The sequence below is a fragment of the Nannobrachium achirus genome (assembly GCF_963921795.1).
Source record: "Nannobrachium achirus genome assembly, chromosome: 8".
Lineage (NCBI taxonomy): Eukaryota > Metazoa > Chordata > Actinopteri > Myctophiformes > Myctophidae > Nannobrachium > Nannobrachium achirus.
The window spans coordinates 49,940,241-49,952,653 of NC_137817.1; the positions used below are offsets into that span (position 1 = coordinate 49,940,241).

The following is a 12,413-nucleotide window of genomic DNA, read 5'->3' on the forward strand; positions in this document are numbered from 1 at the left end:
CACAGAGTCTCTCCCATACCTGCTTATCCTTGTAGATCTCCTCAGGGACCTGCCCTCCTCTTGGGTCTCCTCCTCTTTGTCCTCCTCCTCCTTCTCCTTCTCCTCATCCTTCTCCTCTCTTCCTCTGTGCTTGCTCCTCCTCCTGTGCGGCGGAATCTTGATCTTCAGTCGGATTCCTTCCTTCTGGACTTCCGAGGAGGCCTTTTCCCGTGGACCCTGCCTGTCCTCCGCACCCTGCCCCGCGCCCTTCGCCCTAACCTGGGCTGCTTCTTCGTCCCCCTCCGCCTGGCACTCCTCCGTCTCCTGCTGCTGTGCTTTGGGAGCTTCGAGAGCCGTCTCTGAATCGCTCTCCGTCTTTCCCAAGGGGCTCTTTCGCTCTTCTGCGTCATCCTTTCTCTCTACCTCTGCCTCGGATTCCTCTCTACCCTTTTCTTTCTGGTCTTCGTCGTCCTTGCCACGGATTCCGGACCCGGGCTTTTGTAAGCGGGCCTCCGCGGGGCTTTCAACGTCCTCCTTTGTCTCTGTAGACTGCGACGCAGATGAAACGCAACTTGAGGGTTTCTCGTCAGGTTTTTCCACCACCTCAGCGACTTTGCTGGAGTCTGAGGACAGTGAGGAGGGCCTGGCTGTCTGGTTCTCCACCAGCACACTAGGGGGCATCGCTCCGGGCACTGCAGGGGCCTTGTCCCCTCCAACAGGGCCCTTCCTCACCAGCACCGACTGACGGCACAACTCCTTTTCCGGCACTTTCTCTCCTCCCTCCCGTCTCTTCACTCTGTTGCGCTCCCCCTCCTCGCTCGGCAGGTTCTTGTGCTCCACACTTGGACCGTTTCGCTCCTGGGGTTCCGAGGCGGGCGGGCGCTGCCGCTCCAGGGGGCTTCGGATGACCCCCACGTGACCTATGACTCCGACCTGACCTGAGACCCCTACCACGCCGTTCTGTCCTTCCTTGTGCTGCAGCAGGAGGGATGTGACGAGAGGAGCCTTCCCGTTGGTCAGCTCCTGACTGGACGTTTCCGCTGGTTGCTGCCGTTGCTGCTGTTGGGCGGCCGGGCTGAGAGGGGGCGCTAGTGAGTTTGGACGTTTCTCCTCTCTCCCCTGGCCTTCCTTGCTTTGCATCACCAGGGGATTACAAACAATGATACTGCTACTGTTGTTGTTGGCGAGATGGTTGCTCCCGTGGTGCCGGTTCCCTTGGAAGCCCTCGTCAAGCTTGAGGTCTCTCTTCTTCAGCGGTATCTTGGCCTGCTGGTTACTCCTGACGACGGCGTGGGCGACTTCCTCTTCCCTGTTCGTGCCCTGTTTCGCCGCCACCGAACTGGGCGCCTTGACAACGGACACAGCATTGCTGGGGGCGTCCGCGTCTGGTCTGGTTTCTGATTTGACAATTGCCGTGATCGTGCTCACGCGGTTGTCGATGACTGGCGGCGGCTCCTGGAGTTTACACTCCGTTTTGGGCTCGCTCTGCTCTTCTTTCACTTCAGCTGAGATGTTTTCCTTCTCTACAGGCTCCACCTCTTCCTGTTTTATCACTATAAGACACACACAAAAAAGGAAAATGTAAGGAGAGTTCAAGTCTGTGAGCTTCAGACAATAAGGAGGCCTGTTTGGAGTAAGAAGTACAGAAAGGTGTTAACTTGTTATCCGACTTTAATTCCCTTGTTCTTCAATTCAGTTCTAGTCCTATGTGGAGAAATGGTTCACATATTCAGTCCTAAGAAGCCAGAGAACTGTTGGTTCTCAATCTAGGCTCCAGAAGCAGTACATGATAGGTACAAATAGCAAACTAGCAGCAGTCTGGAGCCCCAGGACCAGAGTTGAACCACTGATTAACTGTGAGATACAGGGCTTTCAACAACATATATCATTTCATTACCTTTACTCAGGGGTTCCAGAGGTTCCTCTTCCTTTACATCGGCAGCCATCTTGCAGTCCGTGTGTTCCTCTGTGGCCTCGGAAGACTGTTGGTCAGAAGTGACCGTGGTCCTGTCTCTGCTAGCGGCCTCGTTCTCTGAGCTCTCATCATCTGCGTCAGGCTTCTTCAGAGCTCCTGTTTCCTCTAGAAAAACAACAACAGTTTGCATACTGTAAAGGTGTTCTTCAGAGACAATGATTCTAAACACCTCTGTGCTCGTTGTGAAGCATCCATCCATGATTCAAAGCACATTTCCCAACTGATCTATGCTTGCATCCGTCTGTGATTTAAGTTGAAACGGTCTCTTCATTGCACCTATCCATCCAATTATAAATACAAACTGTGATAAAAAACAAAACGTAAATAATAATAATAGTAAAAGAAAAAGGTGTCTATCTATACATTTATTTTTGTATTCATCAATGTATTTATTTGCTATTAACTTTAAACCACTTAAAGGAGTAGTTCACCCCCAAAATGACTTTTTTTCTATTGATTACTCATGCCATGGAGAGTAGAGTTCAATAATATTTTTTGGGTTTTGTCACATTCCTAAGACAAAAATTTGATTTGAGTAAATTTATCCCCATTGTTTCCGGATGGGGACCCGTTTCGAAACGGGTCCCCATCCGGAACGAATGGGGGTAAATTTATAGTTATCACATTTTTGTCTTAGGAATGCGACAAAAAACTAAAAATATTATTGAACTCTAGTCTCCATGACGTGACTAATCAATAGAAAAAAAAGTCATTTTGGGGGTGAACTACTCCTTTAACGCCCAGCTGCCTTTTCTCTCTTTTGTTGCAACTATGCAGCTAGTATTAGACGCCGTTGGTCAGTGTACACACACTTTTCAAGTTGCAGCTCATCGCGGATATGAAGAAAACAACAATCGTGCATCAACCTCCCTGTGTCTCACCTGTGTCTTTATCCGTCCGCCCCTCTCTCTCTGAGGGGCTGGCGCCAGTGGAGGCACTGGGGTCCTGGTTCGGGGTCACCTGGGCCTTCAGCAGCTCCAGAGCCTCCGCCAGGTCATTACGGGTCCTGAGGAGGAAGACATGGTCTGGGGTCAGTGCCGGATTCTCTACCGACCTTCCTCCAGCCTTTAGAAATGTGCAGATACCCTCTATACCAGGGGTGGGCAACTTTGATGATGGCGAGGGCCACTATATTTCCACCTTCACTCAAGAGGGCCACATTGCATATTGCTACGTCCTACTTCATCATTCTAGTATCTCATACAAAAGAAGCAAAAATAGCAGATCTACAAGCTCAAAACGCATCGCGCTGCGATGCGTTTTGAGCTTGTAGATCGGCTATTTTTGCTTCTTTTGAATTGGAATCCTGAATTATTTTTTGTTATTTTTTAATTGGAATCCTGAAATGTAATATTTTGATTTAATTTCAAACACATTTAGTTATATACTCATGTTAACTTTATGAACCTAAATACAAATACAATGGACATAAAGAAATTAGGGCTGGGATGCGATTAAATATTTTAATCTAATTAATTACAGGCTCTGTGATTAATTAATCGCAATTAATCGCATTTTAATCGCACATCGATATTTGACCTGAGAAGCATTGTTTTTCAAGTAAAACACATTTTGTTGTACGAGTGAATCAACGATTGAGTTTTTTAAATCTAAATTTCGCATCCACTGGGCCAAGCAAAGCGCTCTGATCGGCTACTTCTCCCTTTGCGTTTGTTGTCTCTTCTTCGTTGGTGCATCACTATGATCGGTATGCCCGAAACTGAAGGTTCTGTGGTGCTAAAACTAAGTGCGATTAAAATGCGTTAATTTTTTTAATCGCGTTAATTTTCTGTAATTAATTAATCGCAATTAATCAGTTAAAGTCCCAGCCTTAAAAGAAATACATTTTAATACTAATATGCTAGTCATTAAGCTACTAATGTAGACAGAATTAAAGCAGGTCATGTTTGGAATTGGAACAGCTGAAATCAATAATATATCAGTATTCAGATATTAACCTGCAGGCCGCATTAAGTGAAGGTGGGGGCCGCATGTGGCCCCCGGGCCGCCAGTTGCCCATGTATGCTCAGTCTATACGCTTAAACTTTATGGTGGTTTGTTTACTGGTGAGTGAGAAAACAATGTTTCACATTAAGTTCATCATCTGGGGACCCTCCAAAATAATTTGGGGACCCGACCCACAGGTTGAGAACCACTGCACTAAACCTGTGTGTCTCGACCATGGGCCACAGCAGCCAACCTTCCAGCTGCCTACACTTAGCCTGGGATCAATACCATTCATTCTTTCATTCGGGTTTCTGATCTGGCTGGGAGAGGAAATAACTTTACGTCATGTTGTAGTCATCAGGCGGAGTGCAGGCGGTCGGAACCACTGACCGGAACCACCGCTGCCGTGCACCTTCAAAATGTTTACAATTTGTATACCGGTAACCATTTGGTTTCTCTTGGTATGTTCATGTTTTATTATAACTTGTAGAGTGACTAGTGAGAATAAACTAAGTGATTCGCATTATTATGGAAATAACGTTACGTCATGTAGTTTGTTGTCATCAGACGGCTGGAAACAACCACCGGAACCACATTCTTAGTTTTAGAACCAGGCTTTCCTCCGAGGTGGAAAGTCCGGTGACGTGAGGTTAGCCTACACTAGAACTGTGTGTCTCGACCATGGGCCACAGCAGCATTACACCAGTCGTGGGGACGTCGAACAAGAGGAACACTGGGAATGGCATATAGGGGAATGGGATGTTCATTTTTTATACTATATAAACAAATTGAGAACTACAACCCTGTAACTGTAAATAAAGTACAGTTGCTTACTTAACATGAATAAAATACTAAATGAATGAATGAATAGGTTTGTCTATACTATAAACTAGAACAAAGGGATACATTAGTTGATAATAGTATCTGACAACGAGACACCTTTAGTGTTACTGTACTAGAATAGAATGGAACTTTATTATTTCTGCGTTGTCACTGCTATTGTATCCTACTAACTCACCGGGAGAACATGGAGCCTTCATTCTACTCCTCCCGCCAAACAATGACAGGTGAATTACTTGCAGTGACAATTCATCCTATCGCCCGGCTTCCCTTCGCAGAGACGCTCACACAAAGATGGATGCACCACGGTGGATTTGAACCCACGACCTCTGTGGTGGTGCGCAGGGAATTTACCGCTGCGCCACCCAGGCACCCCTACATCGTATTCTTAAACGTAACAAAACAACGCTCAGGACAGGCACATACCTGACGATACACCTCCACGTGGATCCGTCCAGGTCGTCCTGTTCCTCCGTGTACAGCCTGATGTTCTGCTCCTGGTCCAGCTGCAGCCAGTACATCAGGCCCTGCTGGTCCTTCCCGATCGGCTGCAGACGCATCTTGTCTGGGTCCTCCTCGTTGATTGCCGTCTTGAACTTCAGGTTGTCGTCGAACTGACACTCGCAGAGATACTGCACGCCAGAGAGGAGGGGAAGAGAAGAGAGATGGAAAAAGGAGGATGAAAGTTCCAGGAGGTGTATGGAGGGAGTGAGAGAATGGTTAGGGCAGGGGAGGGGAGAGGAGAGGAGGTTGGGGGTAAGGGAGAGAAAGTAGTGGAGGAATGGAGAGAGAAGATCACGACGGCTGCAGTCACTATAGATAACGATACTAAATCTAAATCCTGAAGGTTTACTTTAAACAGATAGTTGGCCAGTAGTTCAGGACCCAAAAGAACTAAGTTGTTTCAACATTAGTTTGTAATAACTTCAATGAAAGGAATATTGTGTTATTTTGTGCTAGTCGTACTTTGAGGATAGTCGACTTGCACTCCATGGTCATTTCCTGGTAGCCTTTTTGTTCCAGTTCCCATGCCCAGGTGCTGTTCAGATCCTGGCATACCTGGAGGAAAAATGATTATATTAAGTCACATACAGCAGGGGTTTTCAAAGTGGGTGACGGGGCACCCTGGGGTGCCGCGACGGCAGTCCAGGGGTGCCATGAGATAATTTGATAATATTTGGAAATATTTGGAATTTATTTGGACACTTGAAAAAATATTTAGTATCATTTAAAAATTGAAGTACAGAGTTATTTTCAGTCAGTTCTAACCAAAATGGCTATTATCTCAACGTTTTCCTCGCAACATAATCACTAAGATATCGTCACTGTCGGGCAGAAACCTTTTATCTCCAAGTTTCAAATGTGTACGTATTTTGCCCTGCTTCATCATACAAGACTGTCTCACAAAACTAGTGAAAACAGCCGATCTACAAGCACACAACACCTCGCATCGCATAGTTCAGTATATTTTATAGATGATAGATACAAAACAAACGGTATTGGACATAGAAGGTTTCCACCCGACAACGACGATATGCTATAAATATAAGGTGCTCGGAGTGAAAATTATAATGTAGGGGTGCCTCGGATTAAAACAATATTTATGGGGTGCCCTGAGACAAAAAGGTTTGGGAACCCCTGACATAAAGTACACAGGCGTGTGCGGGCTCACCACTTGCATTAGTATTTCATTGAAACGGTAGCAAAGCCTCCCGTGCATGGAGGCTTTGACAGAATGTATTCCTAGTCATGAGTGGTTCCTAAGGTTTGCCACAAATAAATCTTAATATTTTGAACAGAGTGTTGTGTTAGGGATGGGCGTTTCTGGATATCTTCTTTCAAAACGTGTACACTTGAGAAATGTAACATGATGTCATGTTTAAACAAATTAACATTGCAGTGCACATCACGAGCCTTGGACACAACAGCTGTATCAAATACAGTACGTAGTGCATCTGACTTCAGTGTATGAAAGCAGTGAACGATGCCAACCTTCTCATCATGGACTGAAAACCATCCAAATACAATTAAACCATCATCTGTCCTTCTGGAAATTTTTCCATTGCCTTGTGGTTTCCTAGTCGTCTCCTTATCAGCTACAGTATGGCTTTAGAGAAAAGCATTTTGTTTGATTTATATAAATAGAAAGTCTAGTACAAATTTTGAACACATCCAAGAGGATTAAGTTATTGGACTAATAATGCCATGTGGCTCTGGAGAGTGCATACCACACTGTGATATAGAAATCAGTGTGCAGCCCACATTAGGTAGAATAAAGCACTTTTATAACAATGTGTTGAATTCAAACTGAAAACAGAATGACCATGTGATACTGCAGCAGCAGCAGCACATTACTGGATGTGTTTTATAAATAATACGAATAATTAAAAGTATATTATATAATTCTAACTCAAACAGCTACTGTAACTCACAACAATTATAACACCTAGAGTTGTTACCGGTATCCTAATTGGTTAGTGATTCATGTGTATGTGTACACTGTAGTTTGGATTGGCATACTCTGAAAACATAGGCGACCACTAGAAAACAACACAACATTGATCAGATAACTGTCTCTGTGTTTCAAAGTGAATGGTGTCATTATAAAAATCGTCATTTAACGATTACGGTTCCTTAACGATTTCCCTCTTAATGGTTCAAATCCTAATCGGATCTCATTAGGATGTTCCAAAAGGAGTTAAGGTCGTCCTTGAAATAAATAAAGACTTTAAGAACTGTAACTGTGTATAGCAGACGTGAGGTCCACATACGGTACCAGCTCTGACTGTGTGATAAACCGGTTCCGGAAACGATTCCAAAATGTGATGGAACCCATTCCAGGTTCTTCAATGTTGAATCTGGTTCTGGATCCTAACCCTAATCTTTACACCAGGGTTCCCTAAAGTGGATGCCGTGGCACCTAGGGTGCCGTTATGCCATGCAGTCCAGGGGTGCATCAATATCACTTCAGTTTAACCACTTAGAGTATTAGACCCTCTATGCTTAGTAAAACAGACCTGATTTGCACTGTACTTGATGAGTTATTTTTCCATCTACCTCAACTCTCCTCACCAAAAACAGCAGATCTTCAAGCTCACAACACGTCACAACATGACGCGTTGTGAGCTTGTAGATCGGCTAATTTTGAACCTTACCCCCAGAATAGGGATGTTGGGATTCACATGGTTAAACGTCAAGAATAAAAGTTATTTTCAATCTGCTCTAATGGAAACGGATATTTATCTGTGACATACCGTATCTCAGGTGGAAAGATGTGCATATTTACCAAGCGTAATATCGTCACTGTCGGGCGAAAACCTTGTATCTCCAAGTTTCAAATGTGAACGTTTTTTTCGTAAAGCAAAGCCTTGCTTCATCATACAAGACTGTCGCACAAAACTAGTGAAAATAGCCGATCTGCAAGCACACAACGCCTCGCGGTGCGAGGCGTTGTGTGCTTGTAGATCGGCTATTTTCGCTTGTAGATCGGCTATTTTCACTAGTTTAGATCATTTTTAGAATGATGAATGGGGCTGTTAAGTATGACATCATTTTGTAGGCAGAGGAGAATTTCTGCCCCCAGTTTCCGTGAATCTTTTTACTATTTTTACTATTTACACATTTTTCTTCTCTTTGTTGTTGAAAGGAAAGTGTTAGAATTATACTTTAGTCGTTATTTTTTAGTCGTTGTTTTTTTAAATAGCGAGGGACAGAAAATGCTCTGGGGGCAGATTCTCCTCTGCCTACAAAATGATGTCACGGCTTAAAAGCCCCATACAAAACGAACGGTTTTGGACATACAAGGTTTTCACCTGACAACGACGATATGATATAAGATTCTAAAACATTAACAGTGTAACTCAGGGGTGCTGTGGATGAAAAGTTATTTACAGGGGTGCCTTGAGTCAAAAAAAAAAAAAAAAAAGAAAACCCCTGCTTTACACAGGTCCAGTCAACTCACCTTGGCCAGGTACTTCTCCCAGCGGTCAGGAGTGACAGACTTCCCCAGCTTTCTGAGCAGCTTCACGTGAAGCTCCACCAGGGGCTTTGGAACTACAGATGAGACACAACATTTTCATTTGTTTGCTTTCATACATTTGGGAATACTCGTGGGAGAAAGGAGGAGTTTACTTTATATACTGAATTAATCTATTTTAAATGCCCTTTCTCACCTGTCATCGTCATCATCCCCATCCGCACATGAGACCCCAGCACATTTCAGTGAATTTCATAAACAACAACTAGTGGGTACTCAAGGTAAGGAAGGGTCCAGCCCCCGCCCAAGGGGTACTAGGGGGGTTTCCAAGCTTAATTATTGTAATGGTAACTATAAATGGAACCAATCAAAAATCAAATGCACCATTACGGGCCCATTTGGTTCTGTTTGGTTCCAACCCCCATAACTCTCATTGGGGTCACAGTCCGTGGCCTAATATGCATACTGAACTGAGGGGATCTCCAAATTAAAAACACTTGAGGTACTTTTACTTTACTGGACTATTTCCAGTTTTCAATAATTTTATTTCTACTCCACTACATCTCAGATGCAAATATTGTACTTTTACTCTTATTTGAAACCTTTAGTTACTAGTTACTTTGAAAATAGCCAGTCTACAAGCCCACAACGCTTCACATTGTGACGCGCTGTGAGCTTGTAGATCTGCTATTTTCAAATATTTTGTACTTTTACTTTTGGTGCTATATGTAGGCTATATGTTGATGCCAATACTTTCGTACTTTTACTCAAGTACATTTTTAACCTAGACTTTTGCCTGTAACAGTATTTTTACATTGCAGTATTGATACTTTTACTCAACCAAGTAAAAAAAAAGTGAGTACTTTTTCCACCACTGCTCACTATCTTTTTGGTAATAGACCCCCCTCTCGCGATATTACTGTACTTTACTATGGTGTAAAACTCTGCTAGCTAGAGAGCATTAATGACAACGAGGCTAAAGACACAAAACGACACTTTTAAACCCCAAACACCAGTCACACGCCGAGAAACGACCCTTTAATGGCTCATTATGGCAGTGCGAAATGAAAAGCACACTGCGTTCCGTTAATAACGATGCAATAAGGTTTGATAGAACGCGAGGCTAACGTAAGTTAGCCAACACAAGCTAACATTTTACACAGTAATAACACAAGCCCACAACGCGCATGCGCCGAGTTGACAGCCACCCACCAACGTTAATGTACAAAAAAAAAAAAAAAAAAACATCCACTGCTTTTATTATATCATAATAATGAACAAACCTCGCGAGATATGCTACCTAAAGGGCCCCAAAATATAAAAGTGTGAGTGAGTGAGTGAGTGAGTGAGTGTGTGTGTGTGTGTGTGTGTGTGTGTGTGTGTGTGTGTGTGTGTGTGTGTGTGTGTGTTTGTGTGCTCCCCCCCCCCCCCAAATTGTGATTCCATAAGGCCAGACCGGTGGAAAAATTACACCTGACAACAATCTGTGTAGCTAGCTTAGCAGTGTGTGTGTGTGTGTGTGTGTGTGTGTGTGTGTGTGTGTGTGTGTGTGTGTGTGTGTGTGTGTGTGTGTGAGAGTGAGAGAGCGTGTGGTGTTACTGCATTATGGCTTCCATACATGACATACACTAGCAGCCTACTACTACTGTACTACACACACACATACACACGCGCACGCACGCGCGCACAGCTAAGCTAGAGCAGTGGCTATACTAGCTAGCTGTGTCCTGAGTCCTGACTCCTCTGTGTGTGTGTGTGTTGTGTGTGTGTGTTTGTTGTGTGTGTGGATACTGCATCATGGCTTCCATACTTAAAGTGTGTCATCATGTTTTATATACACATCACCCAGATCCACATCCACAGGCACTGAAAGACCCCAACAAGGTAGTGCTTCTCTACCTGTAACCCCCCCCCCCCCCCCCCCCCCCAACAACACACACAGTAAATGATGATGATGATGATGATGATGATGCTGGTAGTACAGTAGGCTACAGTACAGGCCCCCCTTTCCTTCTCTCCTTGCTAAGGTTTCAAGTGTCGCAGCTTTCTTTCTGCTCCCCCCTCTCTCTCCTTCTCCCCATCTCCCCCCCTCTCTCTCTCTCCCTCTCTCTCTCTCTCTCAGGCTCCAGGCCGGCCCTCTCCTTCCTATCCTACTACCCCTCTCTCTCCAATCTCCATACCCTGCCTCACAGCCACAGCCAGCCCCAGCAGCAGCCCTCCTTTGCCTTGCCTTCATGCTGCCTCTCCAGTCCCGTCCAGACCAGTCCTCACCTGTCTTGGTCTCCCGCAGATACCTCTCCATCTGGGGGAACGTCATGTCGGGCAGGTCCAGCTGGGCGCCGTAGCGCTCCATGAAGGAGCACACCACCGCGAAGCTCGGGCACAGCCCGGGTCCCGCTGCTGCGCTCTTCTTCTTCACCGCCGCCTCCGCCGCCGAAGCAGCCATTTTCCCAGTGAGAGAGTAGAGAGAGGTGGAGGAGGAGGAGGAGGAGGAGGAGGAGGGACTGGGAGAGAGAGAGAGGGTTGTTGGAGGATGATGTGAAGTTGGGAGGACCAGAGAGAGGGGCACGCACGCACACATACACGCACGCACGCACACACACACACAGTCACACACACACTCTCACGCTGTGAAAAGTGCCCACAATTTAGCGCGCTACAACATGGGGAGCATCGTTCGTGAGTGAGCTCGATGCGACGGGACGGGTCTCACGCTGGCTGCCTGGCTGGCACACACACGCACGCACGCGCGCGCGCGCGCGCAACACACACACACACACACACACACACACACACACACACACACACACACACACACACACACACACACACACACACACACACACACACCTACAAGCTATCAATCGTGCAGTGTTGGGCAGTAACTTAGTAATTACTGTAATATCATTACTTTACCAGTTTACCCAGTAATGATGAGTAGTGTAGAACTTTACTCTGCCAAAAACAGTAATATTATTAGGCCTATACATTTCGTTTCGTTTAAAAGGTCAAGAGAGATTGCTGCTTTATTTTTATAGCTTTTTGGCTGATTGTTGACTCTTATTATTGTGGTTATTAAAAAAATATATGTATTCAGTTCTAAAAAGAGCTGGCTAAACAATCTATTTATTTTATTAGTAGTATTATGTATTATAATGTCATATCATATATAATAGGCTATTATTACTTTTTAAGGACTAATATGTCCTGTCCTGAGTAGCCTAATATTGCCCAACACTGTCAACGCGTCGTTTCTGGATGATGCGCAGAGCGTGGATTGCTTCATTTGCTTGTAGATCTGTGCTTTATTTTATTTTATCCAAATGTGGTTATTATGAAACATTTCGCTGCGTCAACGTGCAAGATCTTATTCAGTGATTTATTCAGTCATTCTATTTGTAAAAAAGTAGTTCAGGTGAAAAATAATTGTTGTTTGAATATACAGTAAACATAATTATGTATTATTATTATGAAGAAGGGGGAAAGCTGTATTTTAGTCATTTTGCGCTGAAATTATTAGACCACTTATTATTCTGAAAAGCCTTGACCGGTGATGATGTACATGTTGCCGGTTGAAACACGACTTCTGATTGGATGTTTAAAAAAATGAAAATAAAAATAAAGACGTCTGATTGGATGGAGTGCTTGGCTTGGCCGGAGGGGGCGTGTACTAGTTTCAATGGGGCGGGAGCCGGT

General features: G+C 44.7%; 1 protein-coding gene across 1 annotated transcript in view; it reads right to left on the reverse strand.

Annotated features, from left to right (window-relative positions):
* rsf1a (remodeling and spacing factor 1a) overlaps positions 1-11,163 on the reverse strand; it is a gene marked incomplete at its 5' end in the record, with an annotated part of 31,004 nt that extends 19,841 nt beyond the window's left edge. The window contains 7 exons of the mRNA XM_080731955.1: positions 20-1,532; positions 1,877-2,059; positions 2,836-2,960; positions 5,168-5,373; positions 5,708-5,800; positions 8,703-8,794; positions 10,989-11,163. Of these exons, the coding sequence (XP_080588081.1) occupies positions 20-1,532; positions 1,877-2,059; positions 2,836-2,960; positions 5,168-5,373; positions 5,708-5,800; positions 8,703-8,794; positions 10,989-11,163 (2,387 nt within the window). The remainder of the gene's footprint in view (positions 1-19; positions 1,533-1,876; positions 2,060-2,835; positions 2,961-5,167; positions 5,374-5,707; positions 5,801-8,702; positions 8,795-10,988) is intronic.
* Positions 11,164-12,413: the final 1,250 nt, after the last annotated feature.